Source organism: Styela clava, chromosome 13 (assembly GCF_964204865.1).
Source record: "Styela clava chromosome 13, kaStyClav1.hap1.2, whole genome shotgun sequence".
NCBI lineage: Eukaryota > Metazoa > Chordata > Ascidiacea > Stolidobranchia > Styelidae > Styela > Styela clava.
In genome coordinates, this window is record NC_135262.1 from 10025121 (window position 1) to 10046581 (window position 21461).

The following is a 21461-nucleotide window of genomic DNA, read 5'->3' on the forward strand; positions in this document are numbered from 1 at the left end:
TTTTTGATTGTCTTATATCAAAATATCATAAACGCACAAAACATTGACCAAACCACGGATTGGAAAATTCATCTAACACATTATTAAAATTTCAATAACGGACCCCGTTTCTAAATTTTGATATAGCGTGTTAAAATCTCAGACAAATGAGAGAAAATGTGGCTTTGAAGGAGGCCTGATATTTTTGAATATCCCCAAGTGTCCTTTTGATAGTGCTCTGTGGCCATCGATAAAGCCACGTCTCAACGGTCTATAGGTAATCATATTGACTATCACTTAAAATTTATACAAGCTGAATAACGCGGTGTATACACAACATTTGTTGGATAAAACGCTAGATGATCAATTGAAATAGCAAGAATTTTCGACAGTGTCCGAAATGAGTCATTCTGCATGATGATATTAAGGAAGTACGCAGATCCTAGTACAAACTGATGAACACGGATGCAATGCAATAACATTTGTAATTGTATTTCCAACACACGTTCTTGCTTCTACATTCAAGACTAGATATTAATACCCAGGTACGATTTGAAAACCCGAAAATGTCTGATCAAACATGGATCAACGAAGAGGAGAAGTTCCATCAAAAATTGAATGATATTGAAGTAAGATAAATGTATTGAAAATATAGTTTTCAAATATATGATTAGGAAATATATTCACTGTAATTTTCTTTTGCAAAAATGGCTGCTGTGTATGTGAAAAGTTACGTACTTTTACCTATAAAGATTACTGTTAAATGGCTCCAAAACAATCAGGAACTAGCAACACCAAGTTATAAAATTTATGTAATAATTCTTATTAGTTGACGCCATAGTATACACCACATATAAATATATGCCAACAATTAGGAAATTAACTTGCAACACAGATACCATATAAACCTTGTATGACTGTCACGGTAACAGTGGTCCAAGGAAGAAAAATATCACTCGGATGCCTACACGATTTATGTAAGTTACTTTTCTTTTATTATTTTGTCCAAGGTGCAGTTGCAAAAGTTGCACCTATGCCTTTTCATATATGTCGTTTTAAATGGTAATATTTTCTTTGTAATTAACTTTGATTTTGTTATAAACGTCACCACTATTGATTTTCAGCCCATGCAATGGTAAAATAAATTCTATCACCCCGTCTTTTTCTATTTTATGAATCATATGCCCGTAATGTGATCAGGTATCATTAACTTTTAATTTACATTAGCGATACAGGTATTTTCTATGAAAAACAGGCACCTCTTATTTATCTTCATAATACTATCTCAGTCACGCATCCTTGTGGCAACAGCCACATAAGAAAATAAACAAGAAGAAAGGACCTGCAGTTCAATACACAATACTCTAGTACACCTCTTATTTAGTCATTGTTTATAAAAAAAAAATATTTGAACAAATATTTTTTTTTGAAAATTCGGACAAATCTTCGGTGGTTTATGTGTGATATTCATTCTTATCAGTTGACACTCCCGATACAAAAGTATACCTCCGATGTGAAACTGCAACTGGCAAAACAAAATTTAAAACAAAGACGGTATGGAATTCACACAACCCAATATGGCAAGAAACGTTCACCTTCGTTTTTTCAACCTCCGAGGCCGCGAATTCTGTGATCAACGTAAGATTTGGGCATTTTAAATTCTAGTTCTGATGTTCAAAGTTTAGAACCCAATATTATCAAAGCATTGTATCAATTTGTCATGTGTTTACTTCAAATAATCTACGTTTCCACAATAGGACTGCATTAAAAATGAATTAGGCTGCATTGACATAGAACATGTGGAAACGATAAAGTAAAATTTTTATCTTTGGCAAAACCCTAAAATATTGAAAATTTCTACATGTGTTATAGGTTGATATATATGAAGAAGATAAATTCAAATGTGATTCTCATTTTGGTGTTGGACGTTTGAAACTAAGTCAACTTATTGTGGGTGAACCAAAACAAGTAACTCTCGACTGGGGGAGTGTGAGTATAACGACAGCTGATTTTTTTGCCAAAGAGTAGTTAAAGAAAAAAAAGTATTCCTATTTGACAGTAAAAAGCCTGACAGTAACGCATCAATTTATATATATATTTATATAATAAAACGGATATATGATACAGAAGTATACAATTTCCTATTTATCTACCAAAATTTTGCACTGAGTATCTTGTGCTTTAATAGTAATTACAGTTTGTATATTGAAGAAATCATTAAAGCAGTATTGTGAGCATTTTATTCAATATTAACGTATTTCACATACATTCTCCATTGTTTTAACTGTTGATCTATCACACGTTTCTTTGTTGTTTCATACGCGATGGATACTACAGAACGGAAAAGTTGATTTTTCACTTCTGAAACAATGGAGGTAAATAAAATTTCTTCCATAAAATAATTTATCACATAGCAATAATATAATCGTGCATTGTGATTGATGGCTAATCACATTCGGTATATTAATTAAAAGAGATATATCAGAAATGTACCGGTTAATATAAATAGAAAAAGAAAGATGTCTTTACAGAGTTTCATTCATTTGGTATTTAAACCTGATTTTATGAGTGGTATTTCAATGAAAATAATTCAAATAACATAAGTTTTATCTGATACCATAGTTTGAAAAATGTAATTTCACATCTTGTCTTCGTGTTGCTTTTTTTTACTCAGAAATTCCCCAGATTTTCGGTTATCTTTGGGATTATCAATAGAAGAAAGACAATATAGAATTAAAAGAAAACCTAAAACGATGAAAGCAATTCAGAATTTTCTTGGAGTGGAACTTGGGCCCGCGTCATTGAAAGAGGTAGAGGCATTGATGTTTATACACACTTGAAAAGCGAAAAGAGGTGATCGCGTTTTGGTTGAGATACAGAAGGTAGCCTATATATCACATTCTGTGCAAGTTCTTTAACTTTTTTTCTTCTTTTCATGATTTAATAAAGACTCCGACAGTCGCTGTAGCAATAGCCGGAGGAGGCTATCGCGCTGTGGCGACAGCTTGTGGGGCAATGGAAGCAATTTCAGAAATGGGATTACTCGGCTCTATTATGTATATTGCGGGTCTCTCTGGATCTGCGTGGTATTTACTTTTTATTCACTAATACATAACTGTCCGTATATTCTCATTGGACCCGTAGTGGACATAACGATCGTTTTGTTGTTATGTTGTTCTTGTTCTTTGACACGTTTTTGAAGAAATCACTTTTCTCTTTGATTAATGAACCAATTGTTTTGAAATTTATAGTGATTAAAGATGGAATTTTCTTCCAGAAGTCTCCCACATTTTTTTTTTGCTATGACGTCATCAAAATTATGTGGCGCTACCTGTACTTATATTTGAGCATAGCTCTCTCGTTTGTTATGTTATGAATGTGCTTTTCCTCGTAATAGATAGCGGTATCTATCGGTATATTCGGTATATGTAAAACTTAATGATAAAAAAGTAGTACGATTACTATTGTGACACCGCCTGTAATTTGAATTAACCTCAACTATGTGTCGATGTAAGTGAATCATTTCATTACTCTCTCTTGCAGGTACGTATCTTCTTCTTTCCTTCATGGTTCGATGAACAATCTTCAAAATCTTATCGAGCATCACGACTGGTTACGTGAACAAATGGAAGAAAGCCTAACCTTGCGTTTGTTCGATATATCTTTTTATAAACGCTGCAGGTCAGGTTTCTTCCAATACTTGATGCTTCCGATCCTATTTGGTATACCTTGATTAATTCAGTCTAGCAGTTTAGTACGAACACCAGCCGAAATATGTCAGCAATACACTAGGCATAGGCGTATCAGTGAGGTACACACTCACTGGTACAATATCGGTAGGCACGGTAATAAGTAACCAAATTTGTGTGACGCATTTCGAGCCAATGACGTTAATGTCGAAAGTGGAGATGTATCAGGATTAATATAACGATTTATTGACAAGACTTCAGTTTTTGTTTATCCACTCATTCGGAACCCCCATATTAAACTTCATCCGTGCAAATAATTTATCATTCATTTCATGTTCTCCTACTGGCTACCGACAACAGAAAATACCGGGAATTTAAATTAGAACATTATCAGCCAACGACACTTGTAGACTATTACGGTATTGCTCTTGGAGAAACGTTTTTAGGAATTGAAGTAAGCAATTAAATACCTGCCATTTTGATAAATAGTCATTGAAGATAAGAACGTTCAATTCATTTGCGTAAATTTTATCATTTGTCGCAAATGTTACTTATCTAACAAAACAAAAATATCATAATTTCATGCGAATCATACAGAAGTGACTAACAGGGTGGGATATATAATGAGCAAGCAATGTAAGGTCTATAATAGCACCGTACGAATTCCAATTCGTAATACAACATATCGAATTTGTTACACCATATATAGGTAGAATTTTTGGCATAGAGTTTGATCACAAAACTCTAGTCCTACGCTAGTCCAAGCACTACCACATGCTTTTGATTATCTCGGATCATTTCTTTCACAAAAATGGCTGAAGTATTGCAAAAATTCTACGTTTTTTTTATGTGTAGAACAGCTCAACACAGTTTTCATCATTGAGGAAACATCTTGAAACGGCTGATGTTCCATTTCCAATCTTATCGTGTGCTCACGTGCGTAATCGTCTTCCGATGTCTGAATTTTGGGGTGAGGCAGTTATTTCAAAAATAGAGAAAGAGTTATCTAATTATCAAAATTGCCGTTCGACACTTTTCATATCACTCTATTCCCTTCTCCCTGCAGATGAGGTTGAAATGACACCTTACGAAGTTTCGTTTCCGAGTTACGGGATCAATATTCCGACTGAACAATTCAATTCAAGATGGGGTAACGGTATATTACAACAAAGTTTACCAGAACCACCATTGCACTACATGATGGCCGCCAGTGGAAGTGCGTTTGCTATCATGTGGAGCAAAAAATCTGACAGAACCGAGACAAGAGAGGATATCAGAGAATACATAAGTTAATAAATGAAGTTACTTTCACGTTTAATAATCTAGTCTACTCTCAATTGCTTTCATTACCCTCGAAATCTATCTTACATTATCTTTTATATCATCTTTTGCAAGTCAGGTTGCTTTATATGGTTAAAATTGAATCGTATAAATCTTGTCGATTATTAGATAATCTACAAGAAAGTCATCACGAGAGAATCGAGTTTAGTGAATTTGATGAATCAAGTGATGAGGACAATGATGATGAAATTGAAAGTGTATCCGTAACATCTAAAGGTAATACCTTGAAAACATCGAATTACAAAATCCCTCGAACTCAGCAAAATCAATATAACAAGAATCTTGATGGTCATTGTCTGTAACTTTTCCTCTGCTCTGTGAAATATCGCCAAAATCATATTTGGTGAAATTCTAAAATAAAACGTGATCAAAAACAGATGCCGGATCATTTGGAACATATTCTAGGAAAAAAAAAAGGGAATTTTTTTCATAGCGTCCCAAATACTGAAAACTCATGGTACAATCATATACAACCAGGTGTAATTATGGGTTATGGTTATATTTAGGTCACCCTATTGCGACCATGATTATTGTGCAGTGGCTATACTGTTACAATCGCCATGAATTAAACCTAAATCACATTTCTGTACATTACAAGAAATTAAATGAGTTCAGCGTCCTTCAATATTCTATAAATTAAATTTGAGAGAAGTACTTTTTTTCCTTTGAAATAGCTATGAAGAACTTTGCTTCGCCCGATGATAAATGGATCGAAATTTTGCAGCGGAGAGCATTTGCAAGAAAAAAATCTGATAGAAAGCGAGAGTAAATCATTTTTGTTAGTTATCAAATTTAAGTTGACAACAATTGGAAATTAATGATTAAGATTAGAAATCGGTGGTATATTTGCACGAGGTATAATATTCTGCGCATAAACGCAGATTGCATCCATCATCATCCATAAGAAAAATTAGAACAATGGTTTTCAAATGTTGAACGACATGATGCTTAAGTTAGTGTACTTCGATTCCTTATGTTGTATAATTTATTAATTATATTTTATTTAACGAACAAACACAAAATAGTAGGCTGATTCTTTTTATTGTTTCTAGTGATATATTTGTTACTTACAAGCTGATGTGAAGAAAAACCAAACACATGTTTCACTCGACTTACTTTCTTAGCTTTCCTATGTTCTCCGCTCAAATTATAAATTCACAGCACCATATAAAATTTGATATCTTAAATTTGTTTGCTTACATTTGACAGATCACAGTTTGACCGTATTGGCCGTGGTCTTATTTTGGACAGAACTGCCAGAATAAAAAATTGCGCAGCAGATTTCAGAGGGCTTCAAAAGTATCGGTTGAACACTGATCTTATTGTCCCAAGCCAAAACATCACCGGTAAATATTTAATTATTGCAGGCAAGCTAATATACAGCAAATTTTCATGTAACAGCCCTTTTTTATCCAAAATTCAGCGAGAGGTGAAGTTCGATTACCAAAGTGAATGGGCGCGATTGCATCACAGACCACACATCTCGAGTTCTAATCCCATGTCCCCCACATCACTCAGAGAGCAATAATTTGGAAAATATTTGAAATAAGTTAAATAAAATGACGTGTTTATTTCAAAGTTAAACATTTCATCTTGAATTCAAAATCAATTGATTTAACAAGGTTTCTACACTAACATTCATTGGTTTATTGTAGCCTCAGAGAGAATATTACGAAAGATCTCAACGAAAAAATCTAGCATATCATTGTGTGATTCAGCTTTGGGGTGTAATTTACCATCAATACATGCACTTCGGCCACAGAGAAGAGTTGATGTTTTAATTGTCGTTGATTGTGGAAATTATTTGAACGAAAATGAACTGTCTATCGAGGTAGGCTACTTGTTATGTGTTCTAATCAAGCTTAGCTTCCCACAATTGGTATATATATATATATTGAATATATACAGGAAAACAGTTGAAGGTCATTCAGATAAAGATAATATTCAACTACTTGCTCTTAGAAATTTGTCATACTCAAGCCGTCGGCCATTTGTCACTTCATTTTCTTGTGCGTTGCATGTCAAAGTCATTTGAGAAAAGGGGGCTCCCGAAGTATGCGAACCAAGATGGCGGACATGGGGATTGAAATATGTGTACTAAATTAGGGTTAGGCCATAATTTTAGGTATAAATACTACGGAAGGGTTTTTGGCTAGTCTTCGAACTGATAATAGGACTAAAATAAGGAAAATTGAAAAAAAAATTATTGCCTAACCCTAACCTGTTACCCATGTTACGTTCCGATGTCCGCCATCTTGGTTCGCATACTTCGGGAGCACCGAGAAAAATTAATTGCCGACATCCCATAATCAGAGTCAACGTGCTCTTTAGAATATTCGAATATTATGCCATTGTGCAATATGGAACGGAAGATATTACAGTTTTTAATTAAGTGAATTTGTGGAAATGTTCTTTTGAAACTTTCTTTTAGCTTTTCGCAACGGTGCAAGCTCAAGCACACGACCATGGAATAAAATTTCCAAGAATAAGTATGGAAAAAATTGCAGAAGATCCTTTCAGAGAATGTTATCTTTTTGAAGATGAAGAAGATACGGAATGTCCTGTTGTTCTCTGGTTTACCTTAGCCAACAAAAAATTTAAAACTCAAAATTCTCCACATAGACGACCGGGATATCCAACGCCCGACGACGTTGGTAAGTAATTATCAAAAATATCTCCTGGTTAAAGCCTATAAGCCCTATAATCTATATGGTCGAAGACGATCTATTGTATTGAAAAATATAAATATTTTTTTAGATTCGGGTAAAGAAATTTTCAACGACTTCTGTATATTTCCCGAAAATTCGGAATTTGGAACATTGAGATTGCACTTTAGTTCACTCAATTTTGATCGTTTGAGAGAGCTGATGAGATTTAATATACTGGAAAATGACAAAGTAAGCAACTATAACTCAAAACACTACACAAGTCATGTTTATTTAATAACGACCAAAATTTTGTTTTAGGTGCTGAGAGAAAAAATAGCATCCAAGGTGGGACAACTGAAACAACGCGATAAAATAACTTCATCGACTTAACGCGTAAACCCAAATAACATATCTCATTCAGTGATCAAGATATAGCAATTTGGGGTTAAAAAGATAACGACTTTAAATACGTATATTGATATTGCTGTATTGCCAATAAATAAAACTTATCCTGGCAAGTAGACCCGACCTATAAATACATATATATATATATAGAAATTTAATGCTTTTATTGTGCAAACTAAAATAATTTAGAAATTGAATCAGGAGTGGGAAACACTCGGAACAATGTTCGCTTAACTTATCTATTCAAATTATATAGATAGCATAATATATTTATTTAGTCTTGACTTGCTTCTCGGTTTATTCTACTCAAAATATAGAAACTATGTTATGTTCTATTTGATTAAAATATTGCCTAAAATGAACGGGACAATAATAGGGCGTAAGTTATTAGAATTAGTTGAATTTAAAAAATAGTGTTACACAGATTTAGTACTAGCATAATATATAACTATGAATTCGAAGGAGCATAATAGTTGTCAATTTGTTCTTATAATTCTGAGATCAAAATTGAATATATACAACAGAATATACAAGGTGATGAAAGTAGGCTACTCAGAATGTACATGAAGATGATTATCACTAAAACTTTTTTTTATAAATAACTAACAAATAAACCGGTAGAATAAAAATATTTGCTCTTTTTGTGGCTTTGCTTACTATTCAATTTTAGTTGTGTTTCCAAAATTTAGGAAGCAATCACATAACTCAACATTTATTTTGTCCGAAGTTTTGAATGAGTCTCAAAAATCTGCAATTGACTAGGCCAGCGTTTCCCAAACTTTTTTGGCCATGGAACACTTACGCTTTTTATCTCACTTCACGGAACATCAAAAATGAAAGGGTAAAATTGATAAAGAAAAATGGTGTAATGCAGCGGTCCCAAAAGGTGCGCTACTACAATACTAGTTCGCCGCGGCGAGTTGCCAAATGCGCCGCGAAAACTAACAAAAGTGTATTCAACATACCTAAAATATGATTGAATATTTGTGTATGTATGTCTGAAGAAGTCTGACCTTGGTCAGACGAAACGTTACAGAAATATATTTGTGTTAGTGTGTAGCAAGACTCTTGAATCACTTAGGATTGTTATCTCTACTCTTGCTACAGCATCCTTGCAATATATGCATACGGATCCACCGGCACAAAAGCATAGAAGAAGGATAAGTAGTTAGTCTCGCAGAAACCAAATAATCAGCGAATATTTTGCATATTGCATTTAAATGTTTATTGCTCCTTATTTTAAATGCTGTGTATCTGAATCAATAAATTCATTTTACCTTTCTTTGTCGTTTACTTTCTATTACGTAGTGTTTGCCTCTAATGTTACCTAACAATGGAGTTAGAAGTACTTGGTGCAATTTTGCGAGCTGGAGTTCGTTTATCTGCTGAATCGAATTTAGCGAACATGAGTGATTTTTTCAGCATTTCCTAGTAAAACCAGGCAGAGCTTGAGAAAAAAGAGTTGACCTTTTGCCTTTGTCCGCTTTAGGCCGACCGTGACGCGATATTGAACGGTCGCCAGTTGTGCGACAACTTCACGATCCCGAGATAATTTTGGTCCCTTTTCCACGGAACACTTGGAAGATGCTCGCGGAACACAGTTTGGGAAACGCTGGACTAGGCTAAAATTAGTAATCAGTACACAGGTAAGTATGTGGTTACGCATTTTAAATCAAAATAATGGTTATGAACACTTACACCATTTGCAATGGTAAAGTATAGGAAGATTCATTCTGGGTTGAAGGTCGATGATATCTCCCTAGCAAAAATTTTTTAATTTAGCTCCCTAGCTCATTTCAAATTTTGGTCTTTGACACATATCACACTTCTATTTTGAAATCAAAAGCAACGTATTGTTGTTTTCTATTTCAGATGAGTTTTTATTTATCTTCGTTTCTTTTCATTTCATCCCTGTTTACTATTTGGTATTAAATTTGAAAATCCCCATAAAATTATTCAGTCTGCCAATCGTTGCACATGAAAGGTTCATAAAATTTGTAAAAGGATAATATTCATAGGCTTGCTGAATAAATTTCCTTCTATTATGGTTGGGTATATAAGTGTGGCGAGTATATCAAGGGATAGCATTGTTGTGCCTCAAATAAATACAGACATGACGCAAAACAAATACAAATATTGAGTGACAAACATTTTTTTATTTCTTTGTCTAGTTTTTTGTTTTGTTTACGAAGTAATATATCTTAGGTTTCTTCCTTTTCTACTTTCAATTAGAGATGTACCGATACCACTTTTGTCACCGATACCGATACCGATATCAGCTAAAAACGCCGATACCGATACGCCGATACTACAAAAAGGCCGATATTACCGATATTCCGATACCAATACTATGTAATTATTACTTAGTTAGATGTGCTGTGTGGGGCAGACGGGTTAAAACAATGGTTTTTGAGCCTTATTCATAGTACACATTATTTCAGATCGAAAAAAAAAGATATATCACATAATATGAAATTAATGTTTAATATCCATATGCTTTAACTGATTAAGATACATTGCACAGTAACGCTAGTAATCTCGGTGTTCAATTAGAAAACTCAGAAGCCGGGATGTCCAATTTGAATTTAATGTTAATATCGCGACCTTCGAATATCGTTATTCGTGTTTGAAAGAATATCGAATATCACCCACACATTCTAGCGCCGCCGTCCTACGTTCAAATTAAAAGCATTTTACAAATATTTTATTTCGTGGCTAATCGAAATCGTCGACGCAATAAGTCAAAGCCAACATGAAAGAATATCAATCAGCACCGACCAAAAGAAGGCCTACCTATAACCGTCGAGGATGTATTTTTACTTCACTATTTTATATTATTATACAATTGCTATCATATATTTTGAGACAGTCCAGGGCTAGGCGGTCATATCAATATATCTATAAAGGTATTGTGTAGTTAAAAAAACTAAAATTAATACCTGCGTAGAGGGATAATTGTGTCGGAATTTAGTTTATCGATGTCGACGGACTAAATGACACTCGTACTTGACGACAAACAGTCTATATTTCTTCATAATTACTATGTAATATTATAAATGTCAATATAAAAATTTGACAGCGAAAATAGCCAAATTAGATGAGCTAGTTTGGCTGATAAATAGCTAAAAACACGTGCATCCTATTCTCTCGCAAGGGTGGGGACATGTAGGGCTCATAGCTCACGATCTCTCCAGACAAAAAATAAATTAAAAAGTAGTATTCCAACTTATCTTTTAAAACATTCTGGACCATATCAAAAAGGTAAATATATCGGAAATATCGGCCTTAATCTAACCGATACCGATACTTGGCCGATACCGAAAAAATGGCCGATATTGCCGGTACCGATACCCGATACCGATACATCGGTACATCTCTACTTTCAATATGTCTCTGTGGTTGTATTATGTGCGCATGTGAATCAATTTAATCCTTTTAGGTGAGCGAACACGTACATAGTTTGATAACACCTTTCAATCTAAAATCTGTAAGTTTTAAACCATGCTTGAGGTTGTGTTTGACCCTTCGATTCTGTAATCATTTTTATTCATTAGTTTTTGTCAATTCTTTATCGTCTGTTATGCTAATTATGAAATCGGGATAAACTTATACCGTAACTACAATATAACTAGTAGTCTCCATATTTTACGCATAGGAATTATTTCTTTATTATTCCAAGGAGAAATTTACAAACACTGATCTTTATTGATTTTTGAGAATGGCGCTGCCGGAATAACGTACTGGTAAAAGTTAGGTTAATTATCGCCTCAGAAGCGCCCATGTATGTCTTCTGATGTGTGAAACGTCTCTGCGTTGATCCATATTCACACATGTGTGATATATATTATAAGCAGTGCTATTCAACTGCTGCATATCTGCATATTGTAGGCGACCGAGGTCAAGCAGGGCATCTTGTCCGACTGGTCAGGCACGACTTCCTGTCAGTGAAAAACATTAACTAGTAAACTGGGTACAGTAAAAAGGGCATGGATGCAGTACACCCGGGTGTAGGATATTCATCACTCCGTGAAATAAACTGCACCATCCATTGGTTTCAAGGATGGAGTAAAAACCAAAGAGAATGTTTCATGGAAGATCTTATTGCTAAAGCACTCCCAGGTAGAATAGACCTGCTTCTGGGTGACCTAAATGGACTTACTATGAAAGACAAGCCTCCTTCATTATATGAGTGTCAGTTGCGACTCTTCAACCAGTGGTTTCAAGATTGGGATGAGAGTGAAAGGACATTTATGTTAGAAAGACTCGAATCTGCAGATCCATTCTTTGTGTCAACATTCCGTCAAAAAGTCATGATTGCAAAAAATGTTACCTCATAGTTATGGGTGGGGATGCCCAGTAATACATACTCAATAAAATATGAAATGATAACATATAAAATGTATATTGCCAATATGTAGCATTGGATACAGTCCTGCAGACATTTCATCTTTTTTGACTTTAAGATAATTTTTATTAATACAAATTAATAATAATGATAAAATTAAGCTATTTCTTGTGTCGCATTGGTCTTAATAGGCTCTGGTTAAATTTAACATGGAGCACCATCAGCGTTTTGAAAAATTGTTCTTATTATTTATTCTTCATACCCTGTAATGGCGGGCTTGGTATTAAAGTATGCAAATACTCTCACCATTAATATCAATCATTTTCTTATTAAAGTGCGCTTCAAATTGGGCATCCCTCTCATGTATATTAAATGTTTATTTATTTATATCTTGCATTTTATTCCACTAATAATAGTCAAAGCAATAGAAACTAAATGTCAAGAATTTGTCTTAAAATGTGTGGATGCAACTATGTCACCAATTCATTAGCAGGTGAGCTGATAAATCAATTTTATGGAAGTGTTCCCTTGCAAAAAATATTTACAAGCAAGAGTAATGTATCAAGCACTTAAAGTTTACCGTTGTTGTGTAAGAGGACCTGTGAAATTTGATTTACAGAATTGAGTATCAACATACATGCTAGGAGGATGAAATCTTACTACGATTTGCTGGGGATAAAGATTGGAGCATCCCAGGAAGAGATTAAAGCAGCATTTTATGAGAAATCGAAGAAGCTTCATCCAGATACTAGTCCTTCTACTGGGTCTGATAAAGATTTCATGGAAATTAAAGATGCATATGAAACACTGAAAAATACAGACTCACGGCAGCGTTACAACCAATTTATACACAGCGATGATAAAGGAGCTCAAATTCACTCTCATGTAACCTACCAACATCATCGTGATGGTTTCGATGATTTCATCAGCCGCCAACATTTTAAAGATGGTTACGACAGAAAATACAAGTATGAAAATGAAGAGAAATTTGATCCAATTTCACTTATATATTTGGGGCTATTCTGTGCTTTAGTGGGAGGCATCATATATGCTGAAAAAACCCGAAGGAAAAACCAAGTCACCAAACATGTGAAACGATATCTACCAGAACAAAAACAAGTTGGAAACCATCAACAAATACACTGGGTTGAACAACCAGCTAAAAGAATTCCAAAGCAAAAGACAATAAAAAATGTCTCAGATCCTCCTCCAAACCCAATATCAGACCTAAGAACATGGAAGTGAAATTTTGTTTCTATTTTTTAAAGAATAATAAATAAGTTTACGCACACAAATAAATATATTGGAACATTGGATTCTTTGTCATTCTCATTTAAGGTTGGAGAACAGTAACTTGGACATCTGTAAATAATAAAGTAAAAGCAAAAAACATAATGAGGTACATGCTTTAGTTGCATAACTGACCATCTTATAGTGAAGTTATGCGCTACATTTTTGTAACTCGCATGAGTAATGTCTCATCTCGGAATTGGTCAGAAATAGTATTCGCTGTAAATCCAAACAATATTTCATACTTTAGGGGGCATGTGCTTTGGAAAAGTTAATATCTGTCATTGGACTCATTGCAACAATATGTAAGAATGTTTTACAGTTTTTTAGAATATTCATCTCAAAATAGGGTTTTAAATCTATTTTGAACATATGCTTGCTGATGTACCACTACCAATAATATTTGATCCCCAAGTTTTCCCCTATTATTTTCATACATCTTTGTTTTCCCCCTTTAGAATAAAGTGATAGATTTTTTGGATAACATTTGATAAACAAAGAATCTTACACATTTATCGTAGCATTGTAGAAATTCAAAAAGTTCTTCAGTACGTTTTTTTTTTCAGTTTGCTCACGGCTATTTACTCGACCTTCGCATATAATGAGTTCTTCTATGAGTGAAATACATTCAGGTTTTTGTCCACATTGTTCTTTGATGGATTCCATAGGACAGCGTTTCCCAACCTTTTTTGGTCGCGGACTATTTTCTCACCGGCGAAAACCTTTGTGGACGGTGCGTTTATTGCAACTGTACTTTGTACAAGAGTAGTAATAAAACCGAACACAACAGAAATTTAACGAATTTTAAAATCGGAAATTCGCTGCAATTACGCGTTCGTTGAAAGAGCCGACTGTTTTGGTGTATAATAGACTTTTCTGTCGTACAATATTCAATCCATGACAACGACGAGAATTTAGAATGTCTTCTTATTTTAACTCAATTGTGTTCATGGTAACTCGCGGTTGCGTTGACTTACGGTTACCACTAGATGAAAGAATTACTTCTTTAAAATTCCACGGCCATGTGAACGAACATAATAATGAGAGAATATATAGCCCGATTATTACTTATCGATCTCGATAAGTATGTTGGTAGATATTTGTCTGTTAGATGCACGCGGTATCTCACGAAAGCGAGGTTGAATCTGCTCCAAATTTTGCATGTGCATTCATCATTTGATTTTGGATAAATTATGTCGTATAATTAGTGAGTTATTAATTAATTGGTGACAGGACACACGGTGACGCTATGGAGTAAGAGCGGATGAATCAAAACCTCAGTTTCTGTTTTGGGGGATCCCCTAACTTTCGATCGATAAGACTTCGGTCTCTGACTGATATTCTCGTATTCAGCTTTGATACATATTTTTGCGATCTTGCGAATTTGTTATCACCGTTAGAAAAAATCCTACTATAGCTGCTTTAAATTTCCAGAATGTACAACTTAATTTAGTACTTATTAAAAATATATTTAAGTATATTAGTAAATTAAAAATACATATTCATCGCCTTGAAATTTTCGTGAACAACTTCTGAAGTAATCGTCGCGTATACGTCACTCGTTAAAAGAGCCGACTTTTCAAGGAGTTTTTCTATTGCACAAAATATTCAATCCATCCATATATATGTGTGATCCATTGAATCTGCGGTTGTGTTGACGAAATAAGAGCAATACTACTCAGAAAGTACCATGACAATGCGTGGTAAAGTGCCCGATTATATTTTGTTTAGATTCGTTTTTTTTGTGAATTCGACAAATTTGAGCTGTTCGTACAACACTTACGGCGCTCCATTACTACTGTACCTGTATGTACCAATGTGGAGGCAGTAAAGCAAAGAATACAAAAGGAAATGCCCTGGTACGTATACTACGGTAGCATAGCGGTAAATTTTGCGATTCGCAATGTCTAAAAAAGCGTTTTTAATCGGTCGCGGACCGCTTTTCGATTTAGAAAATTTGGGTTGCCACCATTTACACCTACCAGAAAAAAAATTTATTCCTCGTTTTTCCAACTCGCGAGAAACATCTACTACACTTACAGTATTATCTATCGAAGCGTGTACACTACAGACTCTTGTTTTCGTCGGAAATCCGCAAGTGAGTTGTGAAATCCAATCGTTTGATTAAGCGATTCGCAAGTGACCTGTCGCGTCACGTGTTACCAACCACGTAAATTTCTATTCTAATAGTTAAATATTCGAATATATGCCCAGCCCTTCTCAGTAACCAGTAATTATTGACTCGATTAATGTCATGTGAATAAACTGGCTTTTTATGTTTTTTGTAAATTCTAACGTAAATCGTAACTTGGCTGATCGTTAAGTTCCACAAAAACGATCGGGCCCGCAGTGAATTTTTGGCTCGTTGAGGACTCATTCAAACGCTCTGCGGACTCATTTGAGACCGCGGACGCGGGTTGGGAAACACTGCCATAGGATCACAATTTCAATATATTAAATTATACTTAAGCAAGTGGAGGCACACGCACTATTACACCATTGAATATCAGATATATACTGGCTTTTCTACTTGATTGGACCCACTGATTAAAGCATAAATATTAACGATTTGTGGAGAAGTTTTGAATTTTATGTAGGCTGATCACTTTTCTAGTACAAACTTCTTTACTCCACAAAATCAATAATGAAGTGGGACTGGCTACGAAAACCGCATTTAATCAAAGTCTTGAAGTGCCAACTAGGTTGTTTCCTGTTTTATTGATGTTCCACTGGAGTACATTGCACAAAAGCAGAGAAAACAAGATAGCAGTGCTCAAATATATGGACACATAGACCAGAACAATTCAGTCCTTACCTTTGACGCTACCGGTACCGTCAAAAAATTTCCGAATTTTCAGTAGCAAGCATTTTAAAAGCCTGACATGACATGATGTGCCACATCGCCGAGCAGGGTTGCCAGATACCAATGATAAGAAAAAGCCAAATCAAGACGAAAAAAGCCAACAATTTTACCTAGGGTTTTTAAGTACAAAATCCTCATGGTTTGATGCCATTGGCCCAATAATGGGTTTGCAATATGCTGGTGTAGAGCCATCAGTTTATTTTGTGAGCCACACAAATGTTTTTCCCCATTGAGAGTTGTATTACCATTTACCAACTTTCATACGAACCATCGGAGCGCAACGGCTGCTGCCAAACAATATTTTCAGCTCAATTTAAAAGTAAATGCGTCTAAGCCTATACAATCCTATCACTGAAACTTACTGTCTTACCGGACTGGCCATATTAAAAAAGGGATTTGGGCGGAATCGCATTTGCAAAAAGAAATTATTAGTTTTTCTCTTGTCAAAGTTACTATTGTTTAATCGAGCTGAAAAACCTTAATATCATGAAATTGTAATTTTTATGTAATGTGCCACACAAACTATAAGCTTAAGATTCCTGATAACTAAAATGACTCCGCTCAGAGACGAGGGCGACTTGATTCTGTTGATGATACCATTTTCACAAACAATAAAATATACCTCTAAAGCATAAAAATAGTTTGTATATTGTTTTGGAAAATACATTCATGGTTAAATCGGCAGCAAAGGACAACGAACAAAAAAGGAAACTGGACTGAATTTTATTTCTACACATTAATACAAAAGCTATAGAATCGATATATGTAAAGAATAATTCGCGCCGAGTCTCATGTATTCAAGCTTCTGCCATGATTAACCACTCAGAACGCAGAAACGTTCTTGCAACTGAAAAGCAATTAAACGAAATTTTGTCAGGGGCATTCGTCGTTAAATCCACAGTCAATTCTTAGTGTCTCTATTTTTTTCCAACTCGTCATATTTTGCATTTCCCGCAGTGTATATCTGTCTATTTGCTTTGAAACCAGCGGCATGGCACTCCTCATAATATGAAAGCTTCGACATTCGATCCCTCCATTCGACAATTTTGGGGTATTCAACCCATTCAGTGTATCCAGCCATATCCAACATACCAAGAAGATTCAGTTTGCAAAAATCTTAAAGATAAAAAACACCGAATGCATATGTGACGACTTATAAGGCAAACGTTACGGAAACCATGATTTGATTTTTTATGTAATTTCACGTTATTGGAGAAAATCGAATTGATTAAAAATGCGGAAATCGACCGCTTGGATATTATACGAAAAATGAATGATATTCGGATATCCCCGATATTTACCTAAAATCGTTAAATGATCTCCTGCAAGATAGCTCTGGTTCGAAAGAACCTTTTCCATATGATCTATATGTTTCTTCACCTCTGGAAAATGTTCATTACATGGCCCTTTGGCTTTTCCCGAAAAAACAGCTCCTATGTTCTGATAAATATTGATAGACGAAAAATAAACTAGAATAATCAATTTATATATATGTAGCCGAATTCCAGCCATACTGAGATTTAAACATTGTCCTAAAGGTGACCTTTACAGGGAATGACTACTGGATATGCATGAAAGTTGATGTTCTAAGGATTTCTTTTCCATAATAAAATTAAGGGTCTGTTATACTTGTGTTTTGTGGTTGGAAAAGTGATGCAACATTTTGATGCACACATACATATTGATGCAAATTTACAATGACTCGAATATTCCTGATATATACTAGTCCACTGTTACTATTACGATTTAAAGAGGTAACATAGTATGATTATACAATTGCTTATTTAATCAGTGGATTGTATAAAATTTCAAATTGAGCATCGGCCTGAGCATGGGCATAAAAAAAAACGTTCTGATGCAATCTCACCAAATATTTCTGAACAGCAACGATGCTATCTAAGTCTGCAAATAGTTCCATATTGATTCTTGCAATTGAGTCAACATCTTTGGGATAAAGTGGTTTGTCTTTGTCGGCAGCCTCGTATTTGGAGCAGAGGTAAATGGAGACCGCCCGGCTAAAACAACAAACTAATTTTTGTTATCTTTTTAATCGAATAAAAAACCATAGTAATTTACAATATTGATATATATATTATTACCCATCGATTTTAATCGGTAAGTATGTTGATAGGTATTTGTCTGTCTGTGTGTATGTCTGATAGATGCACGCGATATCTCACGAATCTGCTCCAGATTTTGCATGTGCATGCATCATATCTCGGACCAAAAGCCTATTGATTTTGGGCTAATTATGTCGTATAATTAGCGAGTTATTAATTAATTAGTGATGGGACACAAAGTGTCACTATGGAGTAGGAGCGTTGTTTTGGGGTATCCCCTAACTTCCGATCAATAAGTCTTCGGTCTCTGACCGATATTCTCGTTGATGCGTTAGTGAAAAAGGGGGAATTATATTTTCCGAAGTGTATATTAAAATACGTGATCAAAATAACTTGGATCTTAATTTTTTGCGGATTTTCTGAAATACACACAAAATCTGTTCAGAAGCCTTATAAAATGCGAAAGATATTTCCAATGTTACCTACTAGGGTTTGTCTTTTTGACCTACCTTTCTCCCAAACAAATATTGCCATCTTTCAGAGCTGGTACTTTCCCATACGGATTAACACTGAACAGTTCGTCTTTATCCACATTACCTGACCACAAGTTCAACTCAATTGCCTCATATTCAATTCCCAGTTCCTTTAACACCATCCACACGGGTTGGCATGCCGGACTTTGAGGATGGTAGTAAAACTTCATTGTAAAGCACGAAAGTAAATAGATTCACAGTAAACTTTTATTAGGACTCGAAATCAGTATTAATTTCTCTAGGTTTCAACTGAGCAATGACAGATGCAATTTGCTAACGTGAGTGGAGAAGATCGTTAACTAAAGACATTTGAAGCTTGTCACATTTAAAACAAATTATAGGATCTACGCTCTATGAGACGCCTATTCTCAGTCCTTCCGTCTGTCGAAGCTGTAGCGCCTTAACGACTGGACTGATCTGTATGCCATGAGTGGGTCATCCTGTCATCTTAGTAATATGCGTTTCGTCGAAAGTTCGGATTAAATTTTCGTTTTCATGGCCACAACGAAAAAAACGCTCCGATCGTTATGAATTTTCCAATTTTCTCTTAATTTATATCGGTTTTCTCGACAGCCCAGTCAAAAATGAAATTCCAAGAAAGCTACCTCCCACAGAAGAAAATACTCTTTCGAACAAGTCGTTTTCCGTCTCGATACTCCATAAACTGGAGAAGCTTCGGGGATTTTAGTGAACAATATTTCAATTGTTAGCTACGGTATACCACTGACGAAAGATCTCTAAGAAACGTGCAGCGTTCAAAATGAACAGCAGTTTTGGCAACCCGCACGCTAGATCACGCTGCCGCTATTGATCCGTAAGTTTCAATGGAAGATAACCGGTTGCACTCAACTATCAGTGGATATCTTAGGCACCTACCAGCTTGTTAAATTATAGGACATTTGTTCATAGTTATTAGGATTTTGAACTATAAGCCTAAATCCATGTAATCAACAATCATCTTCCGAATTGGTATTTTATTCCTCATAACTTGATATATATCTGTTCACGATTCACTTCTACTCGAGCTATTCTATGGCTGTAAGGATTTCAGGTCGAGCGGCCTGTGACAATGCAACTCTTCGGGTAATAGTACCTGATAGCTCACTGACGTATAGTATTATCGGCGTCGGTATATCAATTCCATAATTCCGAAAAGTGTTTCAAATAGCTCAAAACGTCTCTCCCGACAAATATCCGCCGCAAATGCTAAACGACGACAGCAGATACGCTCCGTTGCACAACGAAGCAAACAGTACACGACGTGCCACTTAAAAGACCTCGATTTTAAGTAAATTGGCGGATGCGATGCATAAAAAGCGCGCACGACAAATATCCCGACCAATACTTGGAAGGACATTCATGCTAGTGACGATTTTGTGTTTTAAATCGGAATATAAAAATCATTGCCAATATTCTGGAATCTGCATAGCATAACACTTTGCGTGAAAATGTAAACGAATAGGCCAGTAATGATATTTTAATACCGGATTGATAAACGGGCGAAAAATATGTTTTTGTTAACATCGTAAAGCACAGAAAAACTACATATTGCTCAGTACAAACAATATATCATTATTATATCACTTTTGTTCCAAATTGTAAAGGTTATATTCACTCTAATTTCAAGTTTTTCATTAGAATCAAATAGCGACTAAGAAAATAGACGTTAATATAAAAATAAAAATAAAGTAGGCCTATAAATTTTCGATGCTTTTTATAACGTATGGTATTACAAAACTCGGAATGCTTGTCGATTTACGCAAGGACATATTGAAAAGGAATTTGCAACCTGCAGGCTCCTCGAATCGATTGATAACCACTCATCGCACATGGAGCCATATCCATGTTCTGTAGCGCAGTTGTCGGATTTGCACTGCGACACGCAACCTTATATTAGTGTCACCAACCAAATATGTCGATGGTGCAATTTGAACCGTTCGATGTTCTTGAAATAATTGAATAAATATTATAAACAATTCGAATAGGTAACGCGGTATCACGTGCCTCATAATATAAGTTTATAATTTGGTCACCATTTCAGACGTTTTTTTTTTAATAACAGTAAACTGCAAAAAGTTCACGATCGGGCACAATAAAATTACAACAATGGCGCAAGAAACGCACTATGGGAGCATTTTGCAATGAGGCACAACATCCTCTGTGGCAACACGTAAACAGACGAGGGGGATTAATAAAAAAGGACTGGTAGCGCTATAAACGCGTTGAGCAATTACATACGTTATGGAAAAAAGAGAAAGTGTTGCCGGCATACTTAAGCCAACTTAATTAATTAATTAATTGTTGCAAT

The 21461-nt window shown here is 35.0% G+C and overlaps 4 protein-coding genes across 4 annotated transcripts; 3 read left to right on the top strand and 1 right to left on the bottom strand.

The window, feature by feature from the left end:
• The first annotated feature begins 286 nt into the window (after positions 1 to 286).
• On the top strand, positions 287 to 8135 carry LOC120332778 (cytosolic phospholipase A2-like). The gene is made up of 18 exons (XM_039400092.2): positions 287 to 608; positions 875 to 956; positions 1460 to 1617; positions 1852 to 1968; positions 2317 to 2354; positions 2654 to 2789; positions 2929 to 3065; positions 3523 to 3660; positions 4029 to 4122; positions 4524 to 4638; positions 4735 to 4956; positions 5118 to 5225; positions 5684 to 5774; positions 6219 to 6355; positions 6665 to 6840; positions 7441 to 7663; positions 7767 to 7906; positions 7976 to 8135. The coding sequence occupies exons 1-18, from the start codon at positions 546 to 548 to the stop codon at positions 8045 to 8047; spliced, it is 2247 nt and encodes a 748-aa protein (XP_039256026.2). The 5' UTR covers positions 287 to 545; the 3' UTR covers positions 8048 to 8135.
• Positions 8136 to 12048: 3913 nt separating this feature from the next.
• LOC120333072 (uncharacterized protein C14orf119-like) lies at positions 12049 to 12399 on the top strand. Its single transcript, XM_039400423.2, has one exon. The coding sequence runs from the start codon at positions 12049 to 12051 to the stop codon at positions 12397 to 12399; it is 351 nt and encodes a 116-aa protein (XP_039256357.1).
• LOC120332802 (uncharacterized) lies at positions 12399 to 13721 on the top strand. Its single transcript, XM_039400118.2, has 2 exons — positions 12399 to 12900; positions 13027 to 13721. The coding sequence occupies exons 1-2, from the start codon at positions 12843 to 12845 to the stop codon at positions 13650 to 13652; spliced, it is 684 nt and encodes a 227-aa protein (XP_039256052.2). The 5' UTR covers positions 12399 to 12842; the 3' UTR covers positions 13653 to 13721.
• Positions 13722 to 17187: 3466 nt separating this feature from the next.
• On the bottom strand, positions 17188 to 20428 carry LOC120332505 (glutathione S-transferase 1-like). Its single transcript, XM_039399762.2, has 4 exons — positions 19130 to 20428; positions 18428 to 18575; positions 17862 to 18000; positions 17188 to 17676 (listed from the first exon to the last, which is right to left on the bottom strand). Exons 1-4 carry the CDS (start codon positions 19321 to 19323, stop codon positions 17462 to 17464), a joined length of 696 nt encoding a protein of 231 aa, XP_039255696.2. The 5' UTR covers positions 19324 to 20428; the 3' UTR covers positions 17188 to 17461.
• Between the last annotated feature and the right edge of the window lie 1033 nt (positions 20429 to 21461).